At 33.1% G+C, this 15,467-nt stretch overlaps 1 protein-coding gene across 10 annotated transcripts in view; it reads right to left on the minus strand.

Moving 5' to 3' along the window:
* ASPP (Ankyrin-repeat, SH3-domain, and Proline-rich-region containing Protein) overlaps nucleotides 1-15,467 on the minus strand; it is a 704,899-nt gene that overhangs the window by 76,589 nt on the left and 612,843 nt on the right. For all 10 annotated transcript variants that reach the window (XM_088232182.1, XM_088232180.1, XM_088232181.1 and 7 more), the window contains one exon: nucleotides 8,229-8,355. In XM_088232182.1, coding sequence (XP_088088308.1) covers nucleotides 8,229-8,355 — 127 coding nt within the window. The remainder of the gene's footprint in view (nucleotides 1-8,228; nucleotides 8,356-15,467) is intronic.

The following is a 15,467-nucleotide window of genomic DNA, read 5'->3' on the forward strand; positions in this document are numbered from 1 at the left end:
ACCGTCCATGCGCTCAGTAGCTGCAAGACTTGTTGTAATCTAACTTTTTTTTTATAAACTGTTTTTTTGTTTTTTAAAATATCACTTAGAGTCTAAACTTCATTGTCTAAAAAAAAAAATTAAAAAAAGTAAATAGGGGCTAGATTTCTTACTATCCATGCGCTCTGTAGCTGCAAGACGTGCTGGGATATTTATTTATTGTACAGCGCCCTTGAGGTGATTTTCACAAAAATCTCGCTATATAAATTATCCAAACATATATTATTTAAAAACACATCTTAAAATTAAGCTATAAATATAATTTGGTAAAAAATGCCAACCAAAACTTCAGCGTCTGAGCGTGGGTCATTCCTTTTTTTAATAATTTATTAGTTTATAGTACGTAAATAGGGTATGACATAACCATGAAAAGAAAAACAAGATATGCTACTCACTGACGAGAACCTGTGACGTCACGGGCGGAGTAATTTCAAAATTATAAAACTTTTCAAATTAAAAAAATTACAGAACTGATAATACGAAACACACATATATATGTCTATACCTCAAAGGCAAACGGATGCAAATCCAAACGTAAAATGTTCAACACAAGCCTAAAGAAGAAAGAATTTCTTATAATTTATGGCATTAGTTTGTTATTTTAGTATCTCAATTTATTGGTTTTTTCATTTCAAAATCAATGAACATGGTCATAAACTAGATACGAAAATCGAAATGTCATATCATCAAATTCTGGATTTGCATCCGTCTGCCTCTGAGCTACAGATTGTAATAGTTTATTAACAAATAAAAAAACATTAAAAAAAAAAAAACCAGTGATCTTCCTCATTGTATGCTTTACCCGCTCGGACACCTATTATATACCTATCATGAAATCAGCTGTATTCAATAATCGCCAACTTCATTTACAGAAAAAAAAAGTAACATATACATATAGACGGTTTTACAGAAAAGAAAGAAAAAAAAATAAATAAATGGAACTGTTTTACTAACAAAAAATAGAATTAAATTTAAGAATAAAACTATTAATATTCAAGTCCAGAAGAGTTCCCGCTGCTTTGAATGGAAATATGATATGTTTTACGCTTACGATTATACATACATAATTGCAACGAAATCTCATAAAAATAATTTTTAGAATTGGGTTGTCGTCCTGAGGCTAGTATCGCGGTTTCCCAGATCAAAGGTCCAAGGTTCGCACCCTGCTCTACCACAACTTAGCACTTATTTTCTAATACTGAGTTATTTACAACTCGCGGGAAATGGCCCCGGAAATTGAACAATTTTGATAAATGGTAAGAAATAAAATGTTTCTTTTTAATAAAAAAAAAAGCAAACTGAAAATATTTTTTAATATTATATTACGCAGTGTGTAAAGTCTCGGGTTCGGTTTCCAGCGAAGCTGAATGGAAGCATTTTTTATTTATTTATTTATTTTGTTCATTAACGCCCAAAAGGCATTCATTTACAAAAAATAAAAATGAAATACATGCTAACATACTAAATAATAAACACAGAATATACAGAAAAAATATGTGAAATTAGTTAAAAAGGATATAATACGTAATGGTCAGCGCATTTGCCTACCATGCGAGAGCTCGCGGATTCGATTCCCGACATGGTTAACATGAAATATTGATTTAAAAAGGTGTTCTCATAATATAATATTTCATGGTTCCTGGACTGGTACCTGAAGCGTGAGACTGATCATCTTACCTTCATGCAATGAAAAATATCAAGATACGCTGCGATCGATGTACCAATGCAGCGCCCTATGCGCTTTGAGGTGCGGAAAGGGAATGACGATGATGATAAATGTTTACTTTCAGCTTCGCTGGAAATCGAACCCGGGACCTCAAACATTTGTTTAATTTATTTACTTAAAGGCAGCTTATTACACGTTTTTTGAGACATAAGTCCCCACTCCATGAGACTTTGACTGAGTTTAGTTGGGACGAGCAATTAGTTGACACAAAAACATGAGTATATCATCACAAATATTATACAGGATCAGATACACTACAATAATAATAAAAATAAAAAAAAAACAAATATATGGCATATCAATTTGGTAAACAGTAAACTCGTACATTAAAGTTTGTAAGTGAAAATTCTTGATAAAAGTTCATTGTAATTTATTAATGAAATAGAAGACGATTTAAATTGCATTATATCAACTCATTAGTTAACCCAACAAATTTGGTTAATGATCCTTAAGATAAAAATAATTTTCTTTAATTTACATTCATATAATTTTTTTACATTACGTTTTTTACATTTTTTTTGCACCACAACAGGCCAGGTGGCCCAATCACAGTGGTGAATTACATCACAGAACACCAAGAATCGAACCCGAAACCTTCCGTTTGTAAGTCAAGCGTCTTGACCACTACACAACGGAGGCCGTCAACTTTGAATTCTCTATCCTTCCCTCTGTTTTGTTTAAATACATTTAACTCCTTAATAAAGATACCAGTCTCAAAGATGACGCGAAAGCGATGAAACCGGCCACTGGATATTCCAAATTTGTATATTAAAGTATCGCTCATCTTTTATGTCTGTAGTAAAAAGTAAATTCAAACATTCGGAAAAACATCAAGTAGTTTCCCACTCAAATCGCTCTTTCTAAGAAAAATCCGGTCCCTAACTCCTTTCATGAAAACAGTTTTAATACATTACAGCTAGACTATAATGCGTATAGAAATATGTGATAACGAGCCAGACTTTAAATTAGTTTTATAAAGAGCGTTCATACTAAATAAAATAGACCAATCAGCTTTTCATGGGCAGACTTGTTCAAAATATTTTCGCAGCGAATTTCGGAAAATCGCTGGCTGTGGGAACTGATCAAATATTTATCCCAAATCGTTTGTATTTATTAGCAATCCTCGAATGAATAATTCAGTATCCGCAGAAACGAGTTAGAGTGGTATCCGTACCGAATCCATTAGCGAGTTATCAACCGACAGTTAAAAAGTAATTCCGTAATCTGTTCTTCTCAGTTCGTGACTCGAACACGACCAAACTAGCAGTCGAAGATAATAACTAAGTGAATAGGTTGGCATTAAGTTATTTAATTAAATTATAATCAATAAAATTCCACCACTAGCTATCTCTAAGGCCGCAGTATATTGTAATATTCATTTATCAATATGTCGAGCGTGTCGCAACGTGTAACAGAAATCACAAATTATTTATTATTGTACGTAAAAAAACGTTTCAAAATAAATATGTTACCTATTGTAAAAACTCATAATTTGAATGCCTTCATAACTCTACCTTTGATAGAGTTTGCTTATGCGATAAATTAGACATTGTGGACGAATATGTTTATTTAGGTACAACTATTGATTGCTTTTTAAGTGGAAAATTTATGTTATGAAAACGTGCAAACGGTTAAGATCCGTAGTTAGTCAATTGCACAAATTAAAATTTTTAGTTTCTCACTCCTCACTTAGATTAGTATATTTGTCTCTGGGAGAATCCATAAGAAGGTGCGAAATCACCACTTGGGGACATTCTTGTGCAACAAACATTAAATACGAGTATGTACAAAATGTTCAAATTGCACTTGTCAAATTGATTGCACCCAATTATGTATACAATTTCACCAGCATACCTATTTGTTTGATAATATTGATGTTTTTTGTTGATATTTATTGATAAAACTCAATAGTTAATGTTTATGATAAAATTATAAATAAACTTATCATTGAAACTTTTTGGTTTAGTTTTACTTTTTATTATTTTGACCAACGAGCGCTTTCGCCTAAGTAGGCATCTTCTTTTTGTTTGAGCCTTTTGACCCGTTGTGGTACAAATGATTAGATAAAATAATGCTGCGAATTGTAATTAAGAACAAAACAATTGTTTTATTAACAAATTACAACAGGGATGGATAATACCTTAGAAAAGGGAATATGGAAGTTTAGGCATTTACAGGGCTTATGACCTGTCGTTGGCTGGTTTAAGTGGCCTCTTTACACAATGTGTAACATTCACCATTTTGACATGTTTGAACATCCACATTTCTTCATTTCTTCCATTTGGAACATAACAAACATTTGGACAAACTCAAATATTGTTATTGTTTTATTGACTAATCTGACGAAGATTGAATGCAATACTTATAATAATAACCAATATACGTACAATGAGTAAGAAACTAGCTTAAATATATCTTCTCTTCAAGACTGTCGAAATAAATCCGACCTTCTAGTCGTATTTAAAATTCTCAACTCTCTCTTTGATGCGCCTGAACTACTGAGCTCAGTAAAATTAAATATCCCAACTAGAAACCTCAGACAAAACTTACTCTTTCATACCGATAACCATAGAACTAACTATGGTTTTCATTCCCCTATGCCCAGAGTTCTTAGGTCTGCCAACAAACGTACCAGTCTTGATTTCTTTGATAACAAGTTATTATTATTATTATGGATAACTTATATAGCGCCATTTTCGTAATAAAATACCTCAAGGGCGCTTTACATAGTGATTCTTTTGTTAAATTAATTTAATTGAAGCTTTTAAATTTGTAATTTAATTAAAACAATTTATTTTGCTGTCACATGCTACGGATTTATTCAAATGGTTTAGAGAACAAGTGGGTTTTAAGTTTTTTCCGAAACATCACTTCACTTTCACAGCCTCGCACCTCTGCTGGGAGAGCATTCCATGCCATAGGGCCTGCGACCGCAAATGCGCGTTGTCTTCTTTCAAACGATCACTGAATCAAATTCAATTATAAATACATCTCTCCCGCTTCCACTCCCGCCAAGTCTACTATATACCATTGTGTCTTTCCACTTTCTTTTATTATAATTTTCTATGTATAAATACAATAAAAAAACAACTTTGTTTTAAACGATATATTTGATTTTTTTTTTAGTGACCTTTTTCAAAGCTATTCAAGCTTCTTTATCAAGGTAGCTAATGATTTCTATCCTATTTTATTTTATCAACGTTTATACAATATTATGCTGCGTATGGAGCCAATAAATCAAGTATTTTTACTTGTAAGGATGGAAAGCGTAATGTGAGACGGATACGACCTTTAAAACTAGACAAGAGTGGACTAAAAGAAATATTGTTTATTTGGTAATTTAAAAAAATAAATTAATAGAAATATTTTAGTAAAGACACTGGATTAAAAGTTCTTCATACTGAAAATAAAATATTAAAATGAGATCTCGAGAACTTGGAAAACTTGGAAATTAAAAAAGCGACTTTACAGCGAAGTTTTTCGAAAACGCATGGAAAAATTTATGAAAATGAACTATCTTGAACGACGCCACTAGTTCTTCCGAATCGAAAAATGATAGAGCTGTAATAAATTTCCGGTTTATGGGAAACCACCCCGCCACCCACCAATCAGTAGAGCTCATCGAGAGGAACATGTGACGTCATAGGAGGAGTAATTTCAAAATCATGAAAGTTAAAAAAAATGCTGATAATAACGATAAACTTTTTTTGTTGTTGTTTAGTTTGATAGTCTAATAACAAATAAAAAATATGAAAACCACTAAACTGCTTCATTGTAGCGACAACTTTATTTATTTATTTATTAAAAACATTGTACACATTTAAGTTGATTACCGAGACACTGTTTATAGTGACATAATGAATAATGAATAAATCCATGAAATAGTATTTTTTTAAGTGTGTAACTTTGTTGAATTGCCTTTTAAAATAAAATAAAATATTATAAGAGTAGACAGTATTTTTTAGATGTTTATCTAATAAATGTTTAATCGAATTTGTTAAGCAATGTCCAAGTAATTTGTGACTATTTTTATGTCTCGTCGTTTAGTAAAAAGCTTTCATTAAACTTTGTTTTACTTTTAAAATAGGTACGTGAGTTTCAAAAGTAAAACTTTCAGGTCTTGGGTCAGTGGGAATGCCAAACAATGAAAAGGAGGGAAGGTTTGAAGATGTTCTCCGCGAAGGTTCTGTTTGAATATTATTTTACAAGTTACTCCGTCGCGTCGCGCTGTGAATTTAATTTTCATTTATATTAATATTTGTGTACATTGCGAGCGAAAGGAAAATTAAAAAAAACAGTTTTCTTTGAATGACGAAGGTTTGATAAAAAGTGTTTGAAAAATTAACTTTGCGGTCAAACATTTAAACAAATGCAAGTAAACATTTGTATACTAACTATATAACCACATAAAATAATATCTCTTTGATCAATAATTAAATAACTAGTAACCGACCGAAGTTTCGGTTTCGATCAAAAGGTGACCGGAGCTTTGGATCGGCCAAAACTTGGGGTCGGAATGTGTCGGATAACGTTCGGCTGTACTTGGGTGCATCTAATGAATCGGGACTCTAAGTTTTCGTGAAATCTAAGATCTTTCATATTTATACTTTTGTAATTCCTTAAAAGTTAATTATTAAAAGTTCTAATAGTGTACATGAAAGAACTGTCACATATAATGTCCCCCCACTTTCCAATCTGAGACATTGTTCCAATTCATGAAGGTCTGGACATTAGACAATTTAAAAAAAAATTGTCATTGAGATATTTCTGGTCATGCGGCTACAAGTGTAGATCCTAGCAGAATGCTCGTACGAGGTTTTCCTGTAGTTTTAATTATGCAAAATTGCAAAAACAGGTATGGCGTTTGCTCAGAGGAATTTCTCTTTGTGGCCCAAGAGTGTTTAATGTCCTGGATGAACATATTAAGTTCTCCAAAACGAAAGCCATTTTCAGAAAGAGTGTACAAGTCTGGAGACCATTGCAAGAGACTGCTGCAAGACATTGCATAGATTTATTTACTTTTAAGCGTATTGTCCTGTTTATTAAAATTAATGTAAGTTTACGTAATATTTTTTATTTTTTTTTGTCATTATTAAATTATGTACGTGCTCCCACTTTCCATTATGTTGCATTCCAACTCAATACAGGGCCCTTGGCCTCATAGAGATTGGGATATGTTTTAATGATTTTTTTTAATAAGAATGTATTGTATGAATGAATAAATAAATATAAGATATATTTATAACGTAACAATGAACCAAAAAGCGCAAAAAATAAACAAATTTACGCTTTAAACTTATGCCTTTTATTTCATTGTGCATTTTATTTTAATGCACTCGTAAGTATTAACAATAAAAACGCCTAATTTTGGGCGCTTTGAAGTCACTTTTAACATATTAAAATAAGCTTCGGTGTCGGCCGAAACTAAAACTGAAGCCGAAATTAGCTTTCGGTTTTGGTTTAAAATCTTAATTCGGTCGGTCACTTCAAATAACCTATCAATATGTATATTTCACTAATGTGTTCTATGTGGTATACCCATATATTTATTAATAATATGTAAACATGTTTTTTTTGCTGCTTTTGAAATACATGTCAGACTTTATATTTATATATGTCGAATACGTAAAAGCCCACTAGGCGTTTAAATAAATAAGTTAAAAAATGTAGCACATAATACGATGACTAATTATAACACCTTTTTGTAAATTTAGACTCTTCCCTTCCATCCCTTTCAACTTTTATTTCCACAAGATTTAATAGTAAAAATACGAGTAATCAATTCATGTTGGTGTAAGCTTCTAAAAGCATGTGTCTTGTCAGCACGTTGATTTCATTTAATTATTTACGGACTCATTTAGTCAATTCAGTTACATAAAATAAACTTCTTTTCTTTTACATAAATTTCTTTTTTTTTTACATAATAGTAGGTACAATTAAAATAAAACACAATCGTAAAAAAATAAAGGTAAGACAACACAAAAAATAATGAAATCGAGACAATATATTGTCTGTTTTAGTGATTGCTCAAATTTAGGAATACTTCACCAAAAAAGTCCATATCTAGTCCCAATTTACAAGACGATATATTCGGGTCGTTGCATTGGTGCATGCGAGCTGTAGTTTATACTGTGCTGATCGAGGAACAGCACATCGTTATTTCGAAACTGGCGGATCGGAACATAAAATTCCACTTGTTCCAGTAACGATCATCAGTCGACAGTTTTATATGTACTACTATGGTGAAGGTGTAAAGGGAGGTTCGAATGTTTGCGTAATTAGTATCCTGACAAAGAGACAGGTACGTCTAGAAACCGATAGACATAAAAAAGTCGGTAAGTGGTTAAATAAAGATCTTTACTAACATTTATTCGCTAGCTTGTTTCATAGAAGCAGAGCCACTATACGAATAATGAAGGGTCGGCCCGAGAAGCAATATAAAGAGACAAAGGGTAGTACTTACTGAGGGCCACACTGTTGATGTTGGTCTGGTCGAGTTGGCCGCGAAGTGCCCGCAACCTGCGCAACTTGAGCTCCTGCGCCTCCACCCGCTCGCGCAGGCGCCGTAAGCGCTCATTCTCGGCTGCAACCTGCGAGCAAACACACCCCCTTGTTTATTTTCATCGTCATAATATCCTTATGCGTCTGTTGTTCATCATGACATGATATCGGCTTGTCTGTTGTTCATCATGGCCTTATATTAACTTGTCTAGTGTTTATAATGTATTTTTATTTTATTTATTGGGGATATCAACAGTAATACATTTAACAAAAATACAACAAATAAAATATACAGAGAATAAAACCAATGACAGAAATACATTAAATACCAGTATAATACATATTAGTGTGTTTGTGTGAGTGTAAGTAAGTGAGAGGGTGGGTGTTATATTGGAATGAGGATGGACATGTGTGTAAATATTGCACAAGTGTCAAGTGTCGAAAATATAAATATATTTAAAATATTAAGAATTAGAGATAAAATATAATAAAATAAAATAAAATAAGATAAAATAAGACTTTATTATTGAAACTAAGTATAAGACAAAAAAGTATGTAATGTTATTTTTTTACAATCAAATGGATCAATAAGGGGAAAGTTCAAATTACATTCACTAACAAAACGTATAAGTGGAGAGTTCTGGGCATAGTTCGTACGAACTGCTGGCAGATGAAATAGAGAGCTTGACGTGTGACGGGTGCGGTAGCTGGGGACATTTAATGATAACTCCGACAAAAGAGCCGGACTATCAAGGCGTCCACCAAGTATGTCATGAAGCACCCCCATGTCCAACAGTGGACGGCGATCTTCTTTAGTAAGCAAGTGGTGTTTTTTGCAGGAAGACATATAATTGAGATCGGTATACCTGCATCTCCAGTTAAGATGTGTGACAGGATGCAAAACTGTCTGTTTTTTTTGATGACATGATACCAACTTGTCTTTTATTCATAATAACTTAATACTGGATTTCATCATAATAACGTACTTTCAAACTTATCTGCCATTTATCACAACAACATCAAAAATCAGTGCATCATCCTAAATAAATAACACATTAACTAGAATAAAATTAATAAAAACTTTTCTATCACAGAACGCGTTATAAGTACATTGTTTATCATCATAATTACATACCAATTTGTCCGTTATTTTTCATCATGACAAGATCAAAACTTTACTTTTCATTGTTGAAATAACATCACAACTTCACAACACGTATTTTTTATCACAATGACCTTATCAACTTGTTCGTCATTTATCACAATAACATACAAATTTGTTTAGGTGTCATAATACCACCCACCACGAAAACATCCAAACATACCCATTGATCATTAAAGTAATAGCCAAACTTCATCGTTTTTCTGTGTTTCACCATAATACCATTCCAAATTGCCCATTTTTCAAATCCAAATAACATCAAAATTTGTCGATTAACCTTTATAATATAATTCCAAAACAAGATGCGTAGTAAGTAGCTCGTAGACTTTTCCTCCCAAGGGAAAACATTTTGAATACAACTGAATATTTATTCAAACATCTTCACACCGCACAGAAAAACAGGTCATAATAAATAACTTCCATACCTTACTATGATTATGATTCCATTTTATTTTCAAATATATTTGGATTTGAAAAGTTATAACAAGCAAGTCGAACCCAAAAGTTGAAGTGAAATACTCGTACATAACTCGTTCGTACTAACTCACTGTCAGAATATCAATATTTTAGAACCTTTACATAAATGTTAGGATAGAGTAAAGGGGTTCATAGCGAACTGAGAGTTCACGCATCAAACTGTCAAACCGACAATGTATAGTCATGTCATGATTTGAGAAGCCTATCATATGCCGTGTCAATTTTCCCCAGGTCTCAAATTTTCAAATATACGTAAATAGACCCAATAAATAGACTAGATAAAAAAGGAAAAAATACGGTAACGATTTAAAAGTATAGTTAAAGCCCTAAATACAGAAAACGTATAAAGATATGCAGTTGCAGATCATACGTGCATAATGTTCTTTCATCATAAGTACGCAAATATAAATATTAAGTGATAAAAAAGGCGCGTATACCATGAAGATAGAAGCATTAACAGAGAGCTCGCAACCAGCCCAAGAATTGCTGGAGCAATATTTAACACGATGCGTGTTGTCTGGAACTTAAGTTTATACTCGGTCGAAACGAAATGCCGATTATTCAGCTCTTGCATAATGCCAGTACTCCTATATGGGTGCGAATGAATGTGGCGCAAAAAATCTGCTTATCCACAGTGTAAATATTGAGGAAAAATAAGAATGTTTATTTATCCGCATTTAAAATTTCAAAAGAAATGTGTTTGTAAGCATTTAATATAATTTTTCTTAAAAGTTTTGTCATATGTTTAAATATGTGAGAAGGTTTTCACGGTCGCTGTTATCAATATGGTTTTTTTGGGTGATACCGTGTGTGTTGGATTTGTTCCGACGCTTCGGCTAACATTGCAGAAGCAATCTTCAGGGTAAACTGAGTGTTTTGTAGAAAACAGTATGTGTTTAAGTACTAGTAATTTGTACCGTGTCGCACGTTTCTATTAATTTTTGTGGTGTGTAGTGCTGGGAACCATGTTGAGTTTAATTTCAGCCCGTCGTCTTTGTTTATGTTATTTGGGTGTCTGTGTATTTCAATTAATAATGTTTGGATAATTTATATGGCGCCATTTTTGTGAAAATCACCTCAAGGGCGCTGTACAATAAATAAATATCCCAACACGTCTTGCAGCTACAGAGCGCATGGACGGTTGGGATTCTATTTGTTTCAATTGCCTCTTTTATTATTCGTGCACTGTAATTACTGCGTTTATGCAAAAAAAAAAATTGTTTTAACTTAACGTATATTTATTTGTTTATTTAGTGATAATATGCAATGGCGATTGGATTAAAAAAAACTTTCTCTGGTATAACGAGTGATGCTTACAACGAGCGAATTCAGTCGGTCCCATCTTCCTCGTATTGACCAAGTTCGACTGTAAATTATTGTGGTTAGAACTTCTTAAAATACCATAACACTTTTTAAAGTGATGAATTTCATTAATTGATTTTAAATTTCAATAACAAAAGCTCGATTGATACCTATCAAAACTGTTATCGACCCATTGTCTAATTGAGATAATTTTGAAAGCACCGAATAAAAATTTACGTGCCTGTAGGCTGAGAGAAATAATCAAATATTAAAGATGTGTATTGAATTCATTCAATAGACCCTCAATGGTTTTTGTAGGCATTGGTTTGGCATAACAAAACTGAACTACTCAGCAAAAGGCTACCCTTAATTAAATTTCAAGCACGGCTTTTGGTCCGATTAGCTCATAAATCGACAAATTAAAGGGTTGGAAAAGAGAACACCTAAAGCAATTAAACAATTAGATGCGATCGATTAAATCGATAGCATTTCAAATATTATTACATTTGAAATTGAAATAATACCTAAATATAAAAAAACCAATTAAAAATTGTTTTACTAAAACATTTAAGTTTGTAAGTGAAAATTCTTGATGGAAGTTCATTGTAATTTATTATATAAATAAAAGACGAGTGTTACTTTTATCCACAAATTTGGAATATCCAGTGATCGGTTTCATCGCTTTCGTGACATCTTCTGGATCGGTCACTGGATATTCCAAATTTGTGGATTAAAGTATCACTCGTCTTTTATTTATATCATAAATTGTTTTACTAACTGAGATATATGTTCTAATCATCAGGAATTATCTACGTAGAATTAATTTGATGTCCCACGTGCAAACCCACGTTGTTGTTTATATTCCTATAGACGGCATATGTTTATTCATTCAATTTATTCTAAAAAGTTTTTAAATAATTTATCGTCCCAGAAAATTTGTGATGCCGTGGTAGTATGTATCGTGGACTCACAGATTAATGATCTGAGTTCCGAACACCGCTCTACCTCAATATGATTCTCTCCGTGTTATTTACAATTAGTTGAAAAATAATTCGAAAATTAATACAATGGAGTCCTGGTCCCGACCCTGATGTATGGGAGCAAAGTAAGGACTTGGAAAAACAGAGATAAAAGTAGGCTCAATACTGTCAAAATGCGCTCTCGCAGGCGATTGTGTGGTAAAACTATGTACGATAGATGTACAAATGTAGAGATCTTTACATTATGTAAGGCTGAGATAAGCATTATCGACAAAATCAAGAAAGAAGCTTTGCGCTGGTTTGTACATGTATAGTGAATGGACAGCGAAAGAACGGCTAAGAATATTTACAATGCGAATGTTGATGGATGCAGAAATAGAGGAAGACCAGAAAGAGATGGCATGACCAAATCCAACGGAATAATCGCCGCGCGTGCATGAGAAGACGTATGGATGTAAAGAAAGCGAGATTTATATGCAAAGATAGAGTGATGTAGCGTTCTATCCTCTCTGCCTATATTTACGGGGAAACAGCGAAATGGTTTGTTTGTTTGAAAATATTCATTTGAGAATGTTTTTTTTAATGCAAAACTATACGTAACGTTTTCACTCGGATTTCTGAACAAGAAATATTTAATCAGTGCATTGTAATTAGTGTTAAATTTCTATCGCTCCACTATATAAAATATTCAGGTCTAAAATGCCAACTCATTATTGACCCGCTGAAAGTGTAATTCGAAAGTTCATCGTTGTTAGAGCGCAGTGCTAACCACTACACGCCGGAAACCAACTAAAACAACTCAATTATAAATTGTTGACTCACCAGAATGGACTCAAACAATGGCTTTCAAGAAAAGTGCAAATCTGAAGTAGATTTAGATCGAGCAATGGATGTTTGAGAACTCTAATCGGGATGACACGGCAGAAATATTATTGGAACTTTCTAATAGCTATCCCTAGCCATCAGGGTAGGGAATGAAAAAGGGATGAAATAAAACTAGGCGCTTAGTTCTAAAGCGTTTTCATACATATTAACAAACACTTCACCATCGTTATTTAAAGAAGTCCACCATAAATTCAGAGTATTTTACTACTAGACGATGTCAAAAATAATTGTTACTCTCTGAAATTCGCTGAAGGTTTGTACAAATTTATTGGTGAACATTTACGAATTTACATTTATTTAATATACGCCTATGGCCACGCACTTTCGCTGCATTTTTACCACTAACAACACCACGCAAGACACACCGGAACTGTCCGACGTCGGCACGATCGGAGCTCGCCAGAATCTGCGACTTTCATTAAGTTGGCTTTTGCTCTCTCTTTCTAAAAATTACAAATACCCACATTGTGTAAATTAGTGTTACGGTTAATTCATTCAGTGTTTTACTTAATTTAATCACATCTTTGTATATCCTGTATTCATCATATTATCTATTAAATCTTTCATTTAATTTCACGCTACCTTGCAACGAAACTGCGGTAAGTCAAACCAACCATTAAATTTTAACAAAAGATTTCACTACATGCCCAATGGACATTTTTAAGGACATATAAATACTAAATGTGAGATCAGTGTAAACGGAGATATTCTGAATCAGGTAGAAAAATTTGTCTACCTGGGAAGTGTGTTTACTAGGGACGGAAAGGCCGAGAAAGATATTGAAAGAAGGGTGAGTGCCGGGAACAGGGTGAACGGTGCACTGAAATCTACTTTGGCTAACAAATGTTTATCGCAGGAGGTTAAACTAGCAGTTCACAACGGAGTAATTGAAAAATGATGATGAAAGTAGGTTAAATGCTCTCAAAATGCGATCCCTCAGGCGAATGTGTGGTAAAATGATGTATGATAGGTGCACAAATGTCGAGATCCGTGAAGTGTGTAAGGCTGACACATGCATTATTGACAGAATCAAGAAAGGGGTGGTGCGTTGGTTTGGACATGTAGAGCGAATAGACAGCGAAAGAACGGGTAAAAGGATCTACAATGCAAATGTTGATGGATGCAGAAAACAAGGAAGACCGAGAAAGACATGGCACGATCAAGTCCATCAAATACTTGATAATGGACATGTCAAAAGTAGGAATAATCGGTGTGCGTGCATGAAAAGATGTATGAATGTAGAGGAAGCGAGGTCTGTATGCCAAGATAGCGTGATATGGCGTTCTATTTTCTCTACTTACCCCTACGGGGAAACGGCGTAATGGGTTGTTTGTTTATATATACATAGAAAACTATTATAAAAGAAAGTAGAAAAACACAATAGTATATAGTAGACTTGGCGGGAGCGGAAGCGGGAGAGAGGTGTTTATAATTGAATTTGATTCAGTGATTGGATGAAAGAAGACAACTTGTTTTAAAAAAATCAAGACTAATTCTTAAAAGTTATTTAAAATTTCTTGAAAATGGCCCTCAAATTTACATATTTTGGTAAATCATAAGAAAACACATATTTCTTTTTTCTAAAACAAAAAAAAAAATTGAATGCTTACGTATCTATCAAATCAAAGTGTTACCTATTTCCATCATTTTTCTCCTAAAACTATTTTTTAAATATTGCATATTGTAAGGCATTTAATAAAATACTAGACGCAGTAATTGTTGCGTTTGGTAAAAAATGAGCATTCAATCGCTTATCACTTAAAGCGACGAAAATTGCTTGTTATATTTTAAAAGTGCTGATTAATACACATTTATAGGATCGAATCATTCGTAAGTGAAAACTAGTGAAAAGATATAAAACCGATTTGTTTTGATACCCGATATTTTCAAATAAGCCATCACTAAAGCCAATTAACTAGAACAAAGTTGATTGTGGTTAACAGATCGAGTTGCGCCGATTCCGCCGATTCCGCCGAGATCCGAATCCACTAGATTCTAGTTCCAACGTTGTAAGGGGGAGGTTTTACTGGATAATTTATACCGCTGTACTAGGGCTGAAAGCTATTCCCATTTCAGTGGATTCGTCCCTGCTTAATCTGTAATGGAAAACATTTATTTTAATAAGGAAAACGAAGCCTCGACAAGGCATTATAAAGTTCCATTTACGGAACGAAACTTCTAGCAGCTGGGAAGGTAATTGATAAATAAGTTAATCTGAGAAGGCTGTTTCAGCGGGGTATAAATGTTAAAGTACTTATTGTTATAATGGCTAATGTTGCCATTATTATTCATTAATGAACCGAATCGCGAGGAACACTAATTCTCTATACAAGCACTATTTATAGAAATTATATGTTTTTTCATTTTTTTATCAGTAAACCTTTACTAACATGAA

Source organism: Micrasema longulum, unplaced genomic scaffold (assembly GCF_059751315.1).
Source record: "Micrasema longulum isolate JH-2025_06_02 unplaced genomic scaffold, ASM5975131v1 h1tg000955l, whole genome shotgun sequence".
In the NCBI taxonomy this organism is placed as follows: domain Eukaryota; kingdom Metazoa; phylum Arthropoda; class Insecta; order Trichoptera; family Brachycentridae; genus Micrasema; species Micrasema longulum.